Source organism: Actinia tenebrosa, unplaced genomic scaffold (assembly GCF_029948245.1).
Source record: "Actinia tenebrosa isolate PJP-AT-01 unplaced genomic scaffold, QUT_ActTen_1.0 PGA_scaffold6__47_contigs__length_16458017, whole genome shotgun sequence".
NCBI lineage: Eukaryota > Metazoa > Cnidaria > Anthozoa > Actiniaria > Actiniidae > Actinia > Actinia tenebrosa.
The window spans coordinates 9,440,441-9,454,040 of NW_028292583.1; the positions used below are offsets into that span (position 1 = coordinate 9,440,441).

A 13,600-nucleotide genomic window follows, 5' to 3' on the forward strand; every position below is an offset into this window, starting at 1 on the left:
ATATTCTATACATTATCCTATAACCATGATGTATATCTGTCAGCTATTTTCTACTGTATATACTAATCCATTTTTAGGGTTTTACTTAGATTTTCCGAATGTTTTGAAGTATTAGTTTAAGCGAGGACTGCAACGGATCTTTAGCCAAAAATATATATGTATACTAACCCGTAAACCGAAGAACTCCAAGCATAACTTGAATCTTGAAGCAACACTTTGAAATTCTAATCCCACCTATTTGCTTAACTCTGTTGGTCAAATATGTTTATCATTTTTCTTACATACAAATACCAGTCTTCCTTAGATACAAACTACCTTGACATTTGTCTCATTAGCTAGCAGTTTTATGAATTCAATGTGTTTCTGTGCTTAACCAAATTTGAATAAAATAATATGCTTTATTGTCTAGGTAACAGATAGACATGAATAAATTAGGGCCCAAATGGAAATCCAATTTAGATCTAAATTCTGGGATACGGCAGGTGGGTTTAGATACACTAACCCTCAGCTCTCGTACATTGAGATTTTATTCCTGGTTCGATATTTACATAGCTTTAGGATATCTAGCATTTAGTGCAGTGCTTCTTTCTTTTCAAAGTAAAACCAAAACTCAAACGCTTTGAGGATTTCTGGATGATATTGGACTTGTCAAACTGATAGCCTTCAAGCAGAAGATATGTACCATATATTGCCTTTAGTTGGAAAACAGGTAGGCTGGAACAGATAAAACCCTTAGGATTTTGTGAGTATACTAAACAAATTTGACAACAAATCATTCAAACTGATGAATTATCAATGTTTTTCAGTTAAAAAAATAGGTTCAAATGAATTAAATATTATATTTTTGAAGGTTATGTCAGGCAGATAAGAACATACAGTTTCTAACTTAAAAAGCTGAAGTCAAATTTAAATTCAGGTGTGACATTTTAGATATATTTTCTAAAATAATACTAATATTTACTGACTCATGGTACAGGGCTGTCAACTCTCCCGGATAAACCGGGAGTCTCCAGATTTTGGACCGTATCTCCCAGTCTCCAGATTAGAGTCTCAAATCTCCCGGATAATCGCTGAAGCTGACCATTTCTTGTGAGACAACCATAAATCTCCAGTAATTTTATGTTGTTTGTGTTATTTTACATCGACAACAAAATCAAAACGTTCCTCATAAACTGTTCTTGCAAACAGACCATTGTAATACAAGCGATAATCTGATTGGTCAGAAATAGACAAATCACATCAAAATTAATGTTACAAAGCGAAAGACATCTTTTCGTGTGCTTTTTGATGCACTGTGACGTCATGTCCCTTCCCTATCAATTCTCCAGATTTGAATATCTCGGGAGTTGACAGCCCTGTGGTACCAAGCATTAACAAATAGTCACTCAAAATCAAAAACATTTGTCTTTAATACTAATATTTACTGACTTGCTGTACCAGGCAAATTGTTTAAGAAATATTAACATATATTTACTCAAAATCGAAAACACTTGTCTTCTAGAAATGAAAAAGTAAATCACCAGATATACAGTGTATTAAGCAAATATTGTATTTTATGTGCAGACATTATGTCGTCTCAAAAGAGCAATAACCTACAAATTAAATTTTATCACTTAAGCTGCTTCTTGTGGTAAAAAAAGACCTCAAACTGCAGATTGAAGTTAGAAGTTTCTATACTTTAACCTTAAAATTTATCAATACCAAGCTGAAACAACCTCTGGTCTAATAAAAGTTTGTCATTCAATTTAAGCATGGCTACAAGCTCACTATATTGATCTTTTGCTTTGTACTTTTGCTCGGCCAACACACGGCCGATAGTCGGGCAACTGTCAACCAACAGTCAGGCGATAGTCGACCGACATGTGTCGGCTGGTCATGAAGTACACGATTACTGATTACATCAGAACCTATAAAACTATCTGTAACAAGTTGTGAATGTTAATTTGCTACTATAACCCCTGTAAAAAACACTCAGCATCAATCGAATGTTCTACAGGGGGATCTTACAGCAACACTTCATCATAATTATGATGCCCTGCTAAATGTCTAGAGTTTGAAGGAAAATGCCTGATGTCGTCAAACTGTAATTCGAGGTTTGCTATACCTACAGTAGCAAGAACATCATGCTAAAGGTCTCTTAGAAACACTTTTTCCTCCCATATTTTAATCCTATTGAGGCACTAAATATAGAACATATATAAATGGTAGGCAGCCATTTTTGAATGGATCTAGAAATTTGGTTAAAATTGACCGTAAAAAGTATGAGAAATTTGAGCTCAACTATATCAGTATAACTGTACATATTATATTCAGATGGCAGAAATTATTGCACTATTGTCTCTAGAAGCTTCAAAGGTACATCTCTTACTACTGCCAAGGTGCCAACTATACTGACAACTTAAATCCTTAATCCTCCCCCCACACCACCCCTAACAGAATGTTTTACCCCTTCCAGTGGGAGGTATTTTTACATTCTTAATTACACAATACGATAAAAACCAAATAACATATTTTAGAAGGAATGGAAAGGATATTTTAGACTTTTCTCACTCCCATGATCAATATAAAATTTTTAATGAGAATATTTTTAATCATAGAAATTAAAACGTACAACTCTTTCAAGAAACAATTTTGATAAAATAGCACAAGTTTAATCTAAACATGTTTCGGCATACATACTGCCATCATCAGTGGATGTTAATGATGCAATAAATGTATAACCTAGATTATATTTAGTTAATAAGAATTTCGTGAGAATTTGGTGCCTAACATAGAAAAGAAAACTAATATGTATAGCAAAGATTATACAATAAGGACGAGTTTAGTGTGTGTTAACTGTTGATTCAAAAGGGGTTGTTCCCATTTGATATGCATAGCCTCTTTGATTTTTAACTGCTAATCAGTTTGCACAGAGTCAATAATTGCAAGGCTATGTTCTGAATTTGGATTAAAGAAACTTGTCCAGTTTCTCAGAATTGTTTTTAACAGTCCATTTGGAATTTTTATACAAGATCTTTCTAACTTCTAGAAACTCTTGCATGGCTCAATATCAGAAAATACAGAATTAATATTTGTACTGCAGATGCTTGAATAATTTATGTTCACCAACAAAATCCATGTAGCAGTTTCTTTTAAATATGGTTTATACTATAATCTTTCTAGCTAACAACCACAATAAAATTTCACAATCTTTTGAGGAGTTTACAGCTGGTGTTGTTCCAAATGATGGTTTCTAAACTTGTCTGATATTATTTATTCAACAAAAACATATTCTTATCACTACTGTTCAAATAGATCACTTCCAACCGGAGCTTACCCATGAAAGTGTTGTCAGGTGCAATGAAATATGTTATCTTATTGGGTTACCTGTGGTACAGGCATGGATCTCATGTTATGGGCTTTACTCATATAAAGAGAGATTCCTTCACATGTAGCCTTGCATTGAGAATGAATTGAAGTGGGTAAAACCAAGGTTTTTATTATCATGAGAATAAACATGGCTTTCACTTGAGTAAGGCCCATAGGGTTCTTCTTAAAAACAAGAGGCTTTGCATCATAGGCAGGAACAATAGAATTTGGTTTAATCTGATTTACATGAGAAAAAATTCAGTTTCCAAGGGGAAAATGATTCTATTGTTGTGCTTTTTGTCATGGTTGCCATCATGTGATGGTGCAAAGCTTCTATAGCTAGATATTACATTCTTTGGACCAGTTAAGTAAATAATCTACTTAGAAAAAATAATAACCTGATTTTTTTTCATTTTGGATCTGGAAATAGATTTTTTTATATAAAAGACAACGCCATATGTCTAAATGTAGATATTTCTCAAGCTTCATAACGATGGTAGTAATCATTACATTGGACAGAACAGGTCTTTTGTCTTCATATACAGTTATAAGAGAGACTTTACCTCTGAGCAATAATTATTATATTACCTGTTATATCAAGTGTATAAATGTTCATAAAAGGGTTTATCTTTGAGATCATAAAATTGCTATCTGGAGGTGAATATAATCACTAAAATTATGTATGTGCTCTGATAAGAAACCTCTGATACCAACACTATGGTTACTCCTGTGCAAAAAAAATTGATTATTTACTAGCTTTTACACAATGGTTATATTCATCATTGATCCAACCTACTGGAGTATGAACCATACAGTATATAACCATGTTCTTTATTCATGTGCAAAACATTTACTAGTAAGAAATGATTCACCATCATACGGTATATATATTGAATTTGACAACAGTGAAGCACAATAATCAGTAATGGTCTTGAAGCCAGAAATCATTTGTCCCCCCCTTCAAGTGCTTAATTTGTGTCAGCATTCACTATACAATAACTTATAATATACTGCCTCTTGGCCCTTAGCAATGGTACAGGAATTAAGTCAGTTTATCAATAAAAAAGCTAATAGTTATATCAAATATTGAGAACCTTTCTTGTCTCAAATACTTTTAAATCTCGTGACCCTTAAAGTGTGATATTAATTAGGAATATAAAATGACATGCACGTCTACATGTGTATACTATGATATAAACATGTTGAGAATCTGTAGAGTAAAAGAGAAGTCATAGCTGAGGCATAGATGGCTTTTGTGAAATAAACAAAATGTTTGAACTGTCATTCCAGAGCATTGTTTTCTGTCTTCTGATAGAAACAAAGGTTTATGTCAAAGAATGCGCCCAGTGTCTCAAATATTTTATAAATATAGTTATATTCCAGTAAGACTAACTAAAATTGAGAGAAAAGGTGAATGTAGATCTTTGTGAGATTGCATTTGGTTTGCCTCCCCCTACAGAACTCATGTGTTTCCAATATTATGATCTCTGAGTTAGCAATGCCTAGCCCAGATCATGATCTGCCCACTAAGGCCCCGTCCACATATATCCGGAAATTTTTTTTTCGGATACCAAAATGTTCGCATCCACACGCAGCATATTCGAATCGTTTTCACTGTCCACACGTATCCAGAAATTTCATGATCCGCCCTGATGCACGCTAGTGCCTAGTCCCTTTGACAGATAGTTTTTCTTATTGAGCATGCGCAAAATCGTATTTACGTCATCGCATTCAATAATTTGCTGATATGACCGTCCACACGTATCCGTATTCGGAGCGTATTTGAAAATTTCCACTCTGGAGACCGTTTTCAAAAATTTCTGGATACAGATACAAAAATTTCCGGACACGTGTGGATGCAACCTGTATCTGCAAAAAAAAATTTGCGGATACAAAAATTTCCAGATATGTGTGGACAGGGCCTAAGAGGTCATTTTGGTGTGATTCTACTGTATTTCAATGTTACAGCAAGCTATACAATAAACTTCCCTTTACTAAATTTACTATACATCTTACAGTCTTTTTAATGGATGGATGAGTATTTTTTAAAGCAAAGTCATAAATAACTTTACAGCAACACTTTAATGTTTTAATGTGATACCAATAAACTTCCAAATAAAAATAAATTAAGGTAATTGTCATTGAGGTCAATGAATAAATAAAACAGATTAAACATTTAACAAAAAATAAAATGAGATGATAAACGATTTGCTTTAAAATAGTGAATATAAGGAAGGAAAGTTGATTTAGATCGAAAAATTATTACTTTGATGTCAGCTTGTTGTATATCGTTTAAATTTAAAACCTCAGTAAGGAATCAGGTGCGAAGCTCAACCAAAACAAATACAGTAATTAAGAAAAAATCAAAACAAAAATATTAATTCGATATTAATTTGCAAGTTTAGACGAGTATTATTAGAAACAACCACTTTCAAGGAAACGAATTATACTACAGTATTTGAAAATATTAACAAAATAAGGGATGATTTATGATTAAACTTGACATTTTAAAATGTTGTGTGGCAGGAAAAAAGCCTTGTCAGCGAGCAATTATTAAATAAAAACACACCCGTTACGATTCTCAAACCATTAAGCCCTCGAAAAACAAGTCATTACAGATTTTTTTCCATTTTTTTGGTACTGTTAACTCCGATTCCTTTTGTGTATCGACTGACTCGTATCAGTAGGATCTCTCAAAGACTTCACCTTCAAGGCTAAAAAACGTGCACCCACCATTTAACCGACCTTTTAAAACTAAACCCAGTAAATACGACTAAATACTCATGCAGTACACTTTTTTTTCAGCGATATAAAATCAAGGAAAAGAAAAGGCTCGCCCATTTGTTGGAAGTTGACTTCCGGAAGCAGGGCGAATTTGAAAATAAAGAAAACAGCGTTTGGTAGAATTACTCGAGAAAAACACCAAAAATATAGAAAGTTAGAGTTCAAAGAGGGCTTAAATTCATGCAACGACCGAAAATAATTCATATAAGGTCACATAAATACAGCATTCCATTAAAATCCAGCCGAGAAATATGATAATTCTCATATTATTCACTAGGTACACCTGACAGTGACATACGAGATCAAATCAGGATTTTTTCGAGGGCAAGTCTTTGCTTACCGGGACTGTCTTCAGACTTTGAAGCCTTTGGTGCAAGCTTAAACCCTTCCGCCATGTTACTTTTGCCCTCACAAACACATTCTTGCTGTATTTCAAAAGTTTTAGGTTGGTTTTCTTGAAATACTCCGACAGAAGCTTCACAAATCTTCCATTTTGTTTCGACGAGCAGCTGGAAGCTATCGACACTTACTACGCATGCGCACTTTTGAGAAAAGGAAAACAACGCTACCCTCCCCTCCCTTTGCTTAGATTTTAACTTATCTTTAAAAAACCTCTGATACTTTCAAGATCTTAAATTTATTTTTAGAAAATTATACTCAGTAACTTGGGAATTCTCGAGGTTTCTATTCCAGTATTTCATTTTCTAAAACGAATTGTCTTGCGTGAGACTGATGCGTCAAATCGAGGCTAAGAGGAAATTTGTCGTAATACACAAATATCGATATAAATACTTGAAAAGTCATGTTAACTCTATTCTTTTCTTTATCAATAAATAATAGAAACTCAATATGGACTCGCTTTAGGCTAATACTGAAAAAGATGCTTTATAAAACAAAAAATATATAAGTTAATGCAAGCCGTGACACCCTTTAGTATCTTTTCGTTTTTGATTCCATTCCTTTTTCTATCGGACTATTATTCTGTAAATCCTTTCAGACTATTGTTAAATTGCTGCCATACTCGTATGAATTGCCAGACGTGGCCGTATCTTACCCGCTTGGTCAGGATCGATAACAGGGTTTGTCTCCAAATTTTCAACATTCATCAATAACGTCGCACTTTCCTCATGCCATTTGTTTGTCCCCGCAAGCTCTTTGGCCGCCATTCCTCAGTTCATGTATTCCTCAGTTCGACCACAGCAAGCATTCCTTGTTTATGTTAAAAGTATTAAAAGCAGAATTCCATGAACATCTTAAAACTGAGCTGTGTCTACAATGGCATTACGAGATTTTTCTTGTTAAAGGTGAGTCGGGGTAACGTCATCCTAAAACCGCAACTGATGCGTGTCCACGTGACTGAAACTAAAACCTTCTGCGTTTTTTGGGGTTTTCATAATAACGATTACACAAACGACGATAAATATCTTGACTTCTTTAATTAAAAGGGAAAATCTGCTACTTTTTTAGCCGGGGGAGGGGGGGGGGGGCACTCCACTATATTCGCTATACGGGTATGTGCCGCCAAACAGGGTATGGTTTTCAGCAATTCTACTCTGGAACTGGGTTCATAAAATCGCGCTCGCTCTGGGACAGGGTATATGAAATCACGCTCTCTCCTCTCTGGAACAGAGTATCTATTTTCGCCAATACCGGAACAGGGTATGGTTTTCAGCGATCTTGCTCTGGAACAGGGTATGAATTTCAGCGATTTTACTCTGGAACAGGGTCAGGGTTCAGAGGGCTCAGCGGCACATCCTTACCCTAAACGGGCAAGAGTGCAACCTCCCCCCGCGTTTTTAGACCTTTATTTTATTTTTTTTTCGAAAATAATTCATTACGCAAAAAGTTGGTAATTGGTGATTTAATTTTCCCGCTTTAAATATGTCATCATATAACCTGTCTTTACTGGTCTTCGTTTTATGCTATTCAAAAATTATAAAATCTCTCTGTATCGTTTTTCTTTTATCTTCCTTAACATTGCAAAGGCAAAAGATGGAGTGAATATTTCAGTCACCCCCACGGTAACATGCTTTCAATTTTTTTATCACACACGTTGCAACATTGTGCACAATGAGATGCAATGCGCTACATCGATTGCCTGCAGCAATTATTTATTACTTTTGCGATTACTTCCATCTTCTTTTTAGGCTTTTTTGAGGAGGGAAAAAGAGGAAAGGAGATGGTAAGGAGCTTAAACAATCTTAATTACTGTTTCTTTCTCAGTTGTTCTATTTGATAAAAGGTATCATTGCCAAGTCTCCCCTGGCTAGACAGCTAGGTTTTTTTGGGACTTATTTTCATTTTCTTTTCGATTTTAATTACTTAACTAGAAAATTAATTAAATGCACCATACCAAATATTCAACTTGTCACATGATTTATTCCACACACAGTTATTCTGTTTGTACATAGAAACCTCCATTAACATTTAGATAACGAACAAATCAAAAGAATACCAAAAAGCTACTAAGGTACTACTCATTCTTAGGGATCAGAGCACTAGAGATTTTTCTGGGCAGTCATTCTGTAAGTTCTCAGTAAAAAAATTGATTGGGTGAAGATTTGATTCCAAAGGTTAAAAAATATTTCCCCCTACAAGATGGACTCTTGGAAAATTTATCTGATCTACCATTGCAATATATTCTAATTTTGTACAAAATAGAGTACAAATACTAAAACCATGCAAAATTTTGCACTAATTAGTACTAAATAGCACTAATTAGACAATGAAAAACAATAGTGATAACACTATTTAGCATTATTAAGTGCTAATTATGTTGCATGGTTATAGCATTCGTATTCTTAGATTTTACTGTCATGAATACTGCAACACAAACTAAATCAGCTTGGATTTTGGTATTTTTTCCAGTGACCTAAAATCTCTATATTTAACTGATTCTATAAACAAGAACCAGACAACAGTATCAATTATATTGAAATCCATCTCAGCTATATGTGCATAATTATGTCTACATAAATCTAAAGATCTATTTACATGGTAAAAGATTTAAGAGATTGTATGGCATAGTGTTTTAAACTTTGCTTGTTTACTTGTATTTATGATTTCAACTGTCTGGCTTCTGGTCCAGCTTACTTTTGTTTGTTTTTACCATGTAAATAAAGTATGTGATGGTTTCTTTCTCTTGACAGGGTATTTGTTTGAAGTGTTTCTGGATGGTCTGTTGAATACAAGCATATAAAAACTGTTAGATAGGCAAAGGTGACGTGTATTTTAGTTAAAATTCTGTACCTCAAGGGATTTATTTCTTGTAATAATTTATATTGATGTGTAAAGAATGGTACTATAAAATAAAGATATTGTCATTTCTTCTCTCGTTGCGTCTTCCTGCTTGAAGTGACCCCTTGGATGGTATCGTAACCCTTTCACCTATATACCCTACCTTTTTTGTCAGGACAAATATATCTAAATTATGTTTTTTACAATATTGGCAAAATTGCAAAATTTCACAATAGATTTTCAGTTTCACAAAAAAAAAAACGATTGAAAAAAATTCTAAAATTACACCAGAATATACTTACTTATAAGTAAAAAACATTATCTGAATTAAGACAAGTAAGCCCATAGCACCATCTGTAACCACTATTTGTAATTATTCGTATTATTCGTTATGTGTACTCTTGATTTATATTTGTTAATAAATAAAATAATATTAAAAAAAAAGGAAAAAAAAAAAAAAAAAAAAGGAAAAAAATTACATTTTTGGCCTTAATATTAAAAATATATTACATGTTAAAATTTCCGCAGCCTTTGTGAATATCCTCACCCCTCCCCTCTGGTAACTCAATCTGCACAAAACAATGTTTGGGATTCCTGTGGTAGCGCAAAGACGTAAATTTGTGTAAATAAGAAATATAAATGGCTTTTATATCCACGGAAAGAAATCACCTTTCTTTATTTGGCAGTCAAAATCAAAAAAATTTCTTTTTTTTGGGGGGGGGACAGAAATCCATTGAAAATATTCAGTCACACGAGATCGGTGGTGTAAGAAGTAAAAAGTGATAAAGTAAAAAAAGGACACTTAGAACTAGACAACTAGTTGTAAACCTCTTTATCGTTTTAGACAGCAAGGAACGAGCATTATGAGCAAATAGGAAGATAGATCTCACTTCAAAATTTCCTTTTTCGGCATCGAAAACGTTGCAGAGCGTAAACGAAACCGTGTAAACAAAGCAACGACTTTCAATGCAACGATTTCTGATTAATTTATCGTAGAAACAACTGTACATATGACAATTTACAGCCAAATAAGTAGAAATTTAAGAGTAGACTATCTAGTTCTTACAGAAAAGTGTATAAGAACGAAGTTAAGACAAAATCAATTCTTAGTTCAGTGTTGATCATTAACGTAACTGCCAACCGGCGGAGCTTATAAATATTCAAATCATCTAGTTTTTTCCGTAACACTAAAATTGTTATTGACTTACCTCAACAAGCTGTGCTTTGTTCAATCCTGGTCTGGTTTGAAGCTTATAATGGCGTTTATACCTACGAAGAGTGTTAACTTGGAGAGAGCAGAAGTCGACCTGAAAGAAATCAATATATAAAGCTTGAGTTATCGTATTTTAACATGTGACGTACGTACGTATACAAGACGAGGCAAAGAAGGCAGTAGTGCACGATCATCGAAAAAATGTACTGTACATCAAGAAAACGTAAATATTTATTCATGGTAGAGCAAAATTGAGTTATCCTCAGTCTGTTCTGAAGATGCACGATAGATAAATGAAAAAAACATTAAGAATATTGACTGGTTTTGTGTGCACTTATTCAACTGAATGAACACTCACGTCGGTTGAATCGTGTTCGTCATCAGATTCCTTTCGCTTTCTTTTGCTTCGTACGCTCTGGATCATGTTCTTGTGGTAATCACAGATGTATATATGTCTTGCCTAAATCACATGCAAAAAACATTAGAATATGATCCACAAAGAACAGTAGTTTCGTGTATGATGTAAAAGAAATGTTCAAATGCCAAACTTACACTTGTATCGAGCGAAAGCTTCAGTTTTCTCTGTCCTACAGTCTTCTGGATTCTCTTTGAATAACTTGCATTCCCTGCCAGTCTCTTGCACCTCTCGTTATCCTCAACCAGACAGCAAATCTGTGAACTTGTAGCGCTGTGTTCTTCTTGTTCACTGCGATATCCGTTCATGTTGTGGCAAAAATCTTCAGATCTTGAAAATCGCTCCCTCTCTTGTTTGTTATCCACATGTCAGTGACGTCATGGGACCTTCTATAACGGCACTTTTGATTGGACGAAACTTTCTAAAGACCAAGGTAGCCCAAAGACCAAGAAAGATCAAGCTATAATTTTTTTACCGGTTTACAAAGGAAAAAAATGAGAAAAAAGGTTTAATTTGGTCGTAATCTTGAGTAGGCCGTATGGACTGCACAAAATAGATATTTCAGCCCCAAAGTCTACCGACCAATACTACACCTGCTAACTTTTGCATTTTATCCTATCCAAGTGTTTTGTTGTTGTTTTTTCCTTATTTTCTTTGATTGCATGGGGCTCAGTGGTCGCTGATTTGGTATTCCATTTTTTGCCCTTCCATTTTATTGACAATCATTTGCTATTCCATTGTTTTTTCACCACCTCTTAGCATCACCGGGTCCTCTTCGTAAGAGATTTATGGTTTTCGAATTTTTTCGGGAAGATTTCGTCTCATTCGGAATATCTTCGCTTATTCACGAAGGCGCGCTTGCCTGGCGCGCCTCTGCGCACTTTCGATTCGAGCGGGAAAATTAACCAATCAGAAGACGAGTTTTGGAGCCAAGTTCAAACCCTACTAAAGTCGATGTTGGAGCAGCTTTGCACAAAAACTTAGCTTTCTTCTAGCTTGCTGCTAAATATTTGATATTCAATTTTATTTACCAAGCAAACGGCTCTAAAAATGCCTAAAGTAAGCAAGAAAGACCCAAACAAGCCAAAAGGTGCCAAAAGTGCCTATAACTTCTTTTTACAAGATCAAAAAGAGCATATGAAAGGAGAAAATGGCGAATCACTGCCTTTGCAGGAATTTTCTCGAAGCTGTGCTGATAAATGGAAGAACATGAGTGGGGAAGAGAAGAAGCCTTATACTGATAAGGCCGAGAAGGACAAGACTAGATATTTGAAGGAGATGTCTTCGTATTCTCCACCGCCTGCAGAAGAGCAGAATTCAGGAAAAAAGATGAAGAAGAAAAAGATAAAAGATCCAAACAAGCCAAAAAAGAATTTGTGAGTCAAAAAGAAATTAGCTTGTCTTCTGTGCTTCATAGCCTATAGACCCTTGCACTGAGTCCCGAGGGGAATTGTTCTGGAGGACAAAACAATTGATTTTTTGCGTGAGAAAAGAACGCCTATTGTTTTGTCCCCCAGAACGAAAAGTTCTCTAGGAAATCATTGCAAGGGGTCTATAAAACATGCATCACTCTTTATGCCTTTCATGGCTTAGTAAAATTTTAGCTATGTAGACTAAACTTTTTGTTGTACGCCGGACACGAGACCCATGCGAGGTGACCACCTCATGAAATGTTGAAATAATTAAACGTAAAAATATATGCAAAAATCATAACATTGTACGTAAAAATAAGAATGGAAAAAGGAGAGTGGGAGAAATTAAAAAGGTCGCCCATAATGGTTGGTCATTAAGATCTGTCATTGTAAATCCTAACCTTTACTTTTATTTAGATCTGCCTACATGTTTTTTCTTGCTGACAAGCGACCTTCCGTGAAGGAATCACTTGGGGATGTCAGTACCACAGCTGTTCTCAAGGCGCTAGGAGAGATGTGGTCTAAGACACCAGAAAGCGACAAAGGAGAGTATCAAGAACTGGCCAAGAAAGACAGGCAGAGGTATGATGAAGAAATGAAAGAGTACAACAACAAAACCCAAGGTCTTTCAGATGGTAAGAAGTCTGTAGCTGTAGAAAATGGCACCGCAACTGATGACTAGAACACAAGCTTACACTCAATAACATTGGTCATGCCCTAAAAACACTGCACACTCTTATAGTCTTTTACATTCCTTTTTTTCCATTTCCTCGATCTTACCATTTAATCACTTTTCCACTCTTCCACTTTCCATTCTTTTGATTTTCAATTTCATTCTTATTCTTAATTGTTATTGCTTCAGTTTACACACCTATGCCAATCGCCTTGACTCACAGTTCTCAGGGACTTGCGTTTCCAAGAACTGTCAATGATCAAGTGTCCGCGGTATATGACAGATATAATAATCCGGCATGATCTGTTGGTGAATTTATCTAATTTAAGACGTCGTTCATTATTCATGGTCATTAAGTGGCACTGAATGACAAGATATGGGCTTGGAATCATCCCAGAAATATACTTGTCTTGATTTTCTTATCTCTCAAGTTTAGACAGTTTGCAGCTTAATTTGCTAGTTTTGGCTTAAACCGTTATGTATCTCTGTGTGCGCATAACATAATCTTATTGATATTA

The 13,600-nt window shown here is 34.8% G+C and overlaps 3 protein-coding genes across 4 annotated transcripts in view; 1 reads left to right on the forward strand and 2 right to left on the reverse strand.

The window, feature by feature from the left end:
• Positions 1 to 7,444, reverse strand: part of LOC116304311 (phospholipid-transporting ATPase IB) — a 30,510-nt gene extending 23,066 nt beyond the window's left edge. Inside the window, exon 1 of one of the 2 annotated variants that reach the window (XM_031714022.2) lies at positions 7,187 to 7,443. In XM_031714022.2, the coding sequence (XP_031569882.1) occupies positions 7,187 to 7,298 (112 nt within the window). In that variant the 5' untranslated portion in view covers positions 7,299 to 7,443. Of the gene's footprint in view, positions 1 to 7,186 lie in introns of both variants that reach the window. The other variant, XM_089038830.1, reaches the window with a different exon arrangement.
• Positions 7,445 to 8,491: 1,047 nt separating this feature from the next.
• On the reverse strand, positions 8,492 to 11,356 carry LOC116304364 (histone deacetylase complex subunit SAP30L). Its single transcript, XM_031714091.2, has 4 exons — positions 11,135 to 11,356; positions 10,941 to 11,042; positions 10,578 to 10,676; positions 8,492 to 9,310 (listed from the first exon to the last, which is right to left on the reverse strand). The coding sequence occupies exons 1-4, from the start codon at positions 11,303 to 11,305 to the stop codon at positions 9,197 to 9,199; spliced, it is 486 nt and encodes a 161-aa protein (XP_031569951.1). The 5' UTR covers positions 11,306 to 11,356; the 3' UTR covers positions 8,492 to 9,196.
• A 691-nt stretch (positions 11,357 to 12,047) lies between these two features.
• LOC116304372 (high mobility group protein B1-like) lies at positions 12,048 to 13,598 on the forward strand. Its single transcript, XM_031714101.1, has 2 exons — positions 12,048 to 12,373; positions 12,827 to 13,598. Exons 1-2 carry the CDS (start codon positions 12,048 to 12,050, stop codon positions 13,089 to 13,091), a joined length of 591 nt encoding a protein of 196 aa, XP_031569961.1. The 3' UTR covers positions 13,092 to 13,598.
• Positions 13,599 to 13,600: the final 2 nt, after the last annotated feature.

Coding starts and splice junctions, on each gene's coding strand:
- LOC116304364 (XM_031714091.2), bottom strand. CDS start 11,305: ATGAACGGATATCGCAGTGAACAAGAAGAACACAGCGCTACAAGTTCA. Junction 11,043..11,134: donor AGCTTTCGCTCGATACAAGT/GTAAGTTTGGCA, acceptor CATGTGATTTAG/GCAAGACATATATACATCTG. Junction 9,311..10,577: donor ACAAAGCACAGCTTGTTGAG/GTAAGTCAATAA, acceptor TGTATTCAACAG/ACCATCCAGAAACACTTCAA.
- LOC116304372 (XM_031714101.1), top strand. CDS start 12,048: ATGCCTAAAGTAAGCAAGAAAGACCCAAACAAGCCAAAAGGTGCCAAA. Junction 12,374..12,826: donor AACAAGCCAAAAAAGAATTT/GTGAGTCAAAAA, acceptor ACTTTTATTTAG/ATCTGCCTACATGTTTTTTC.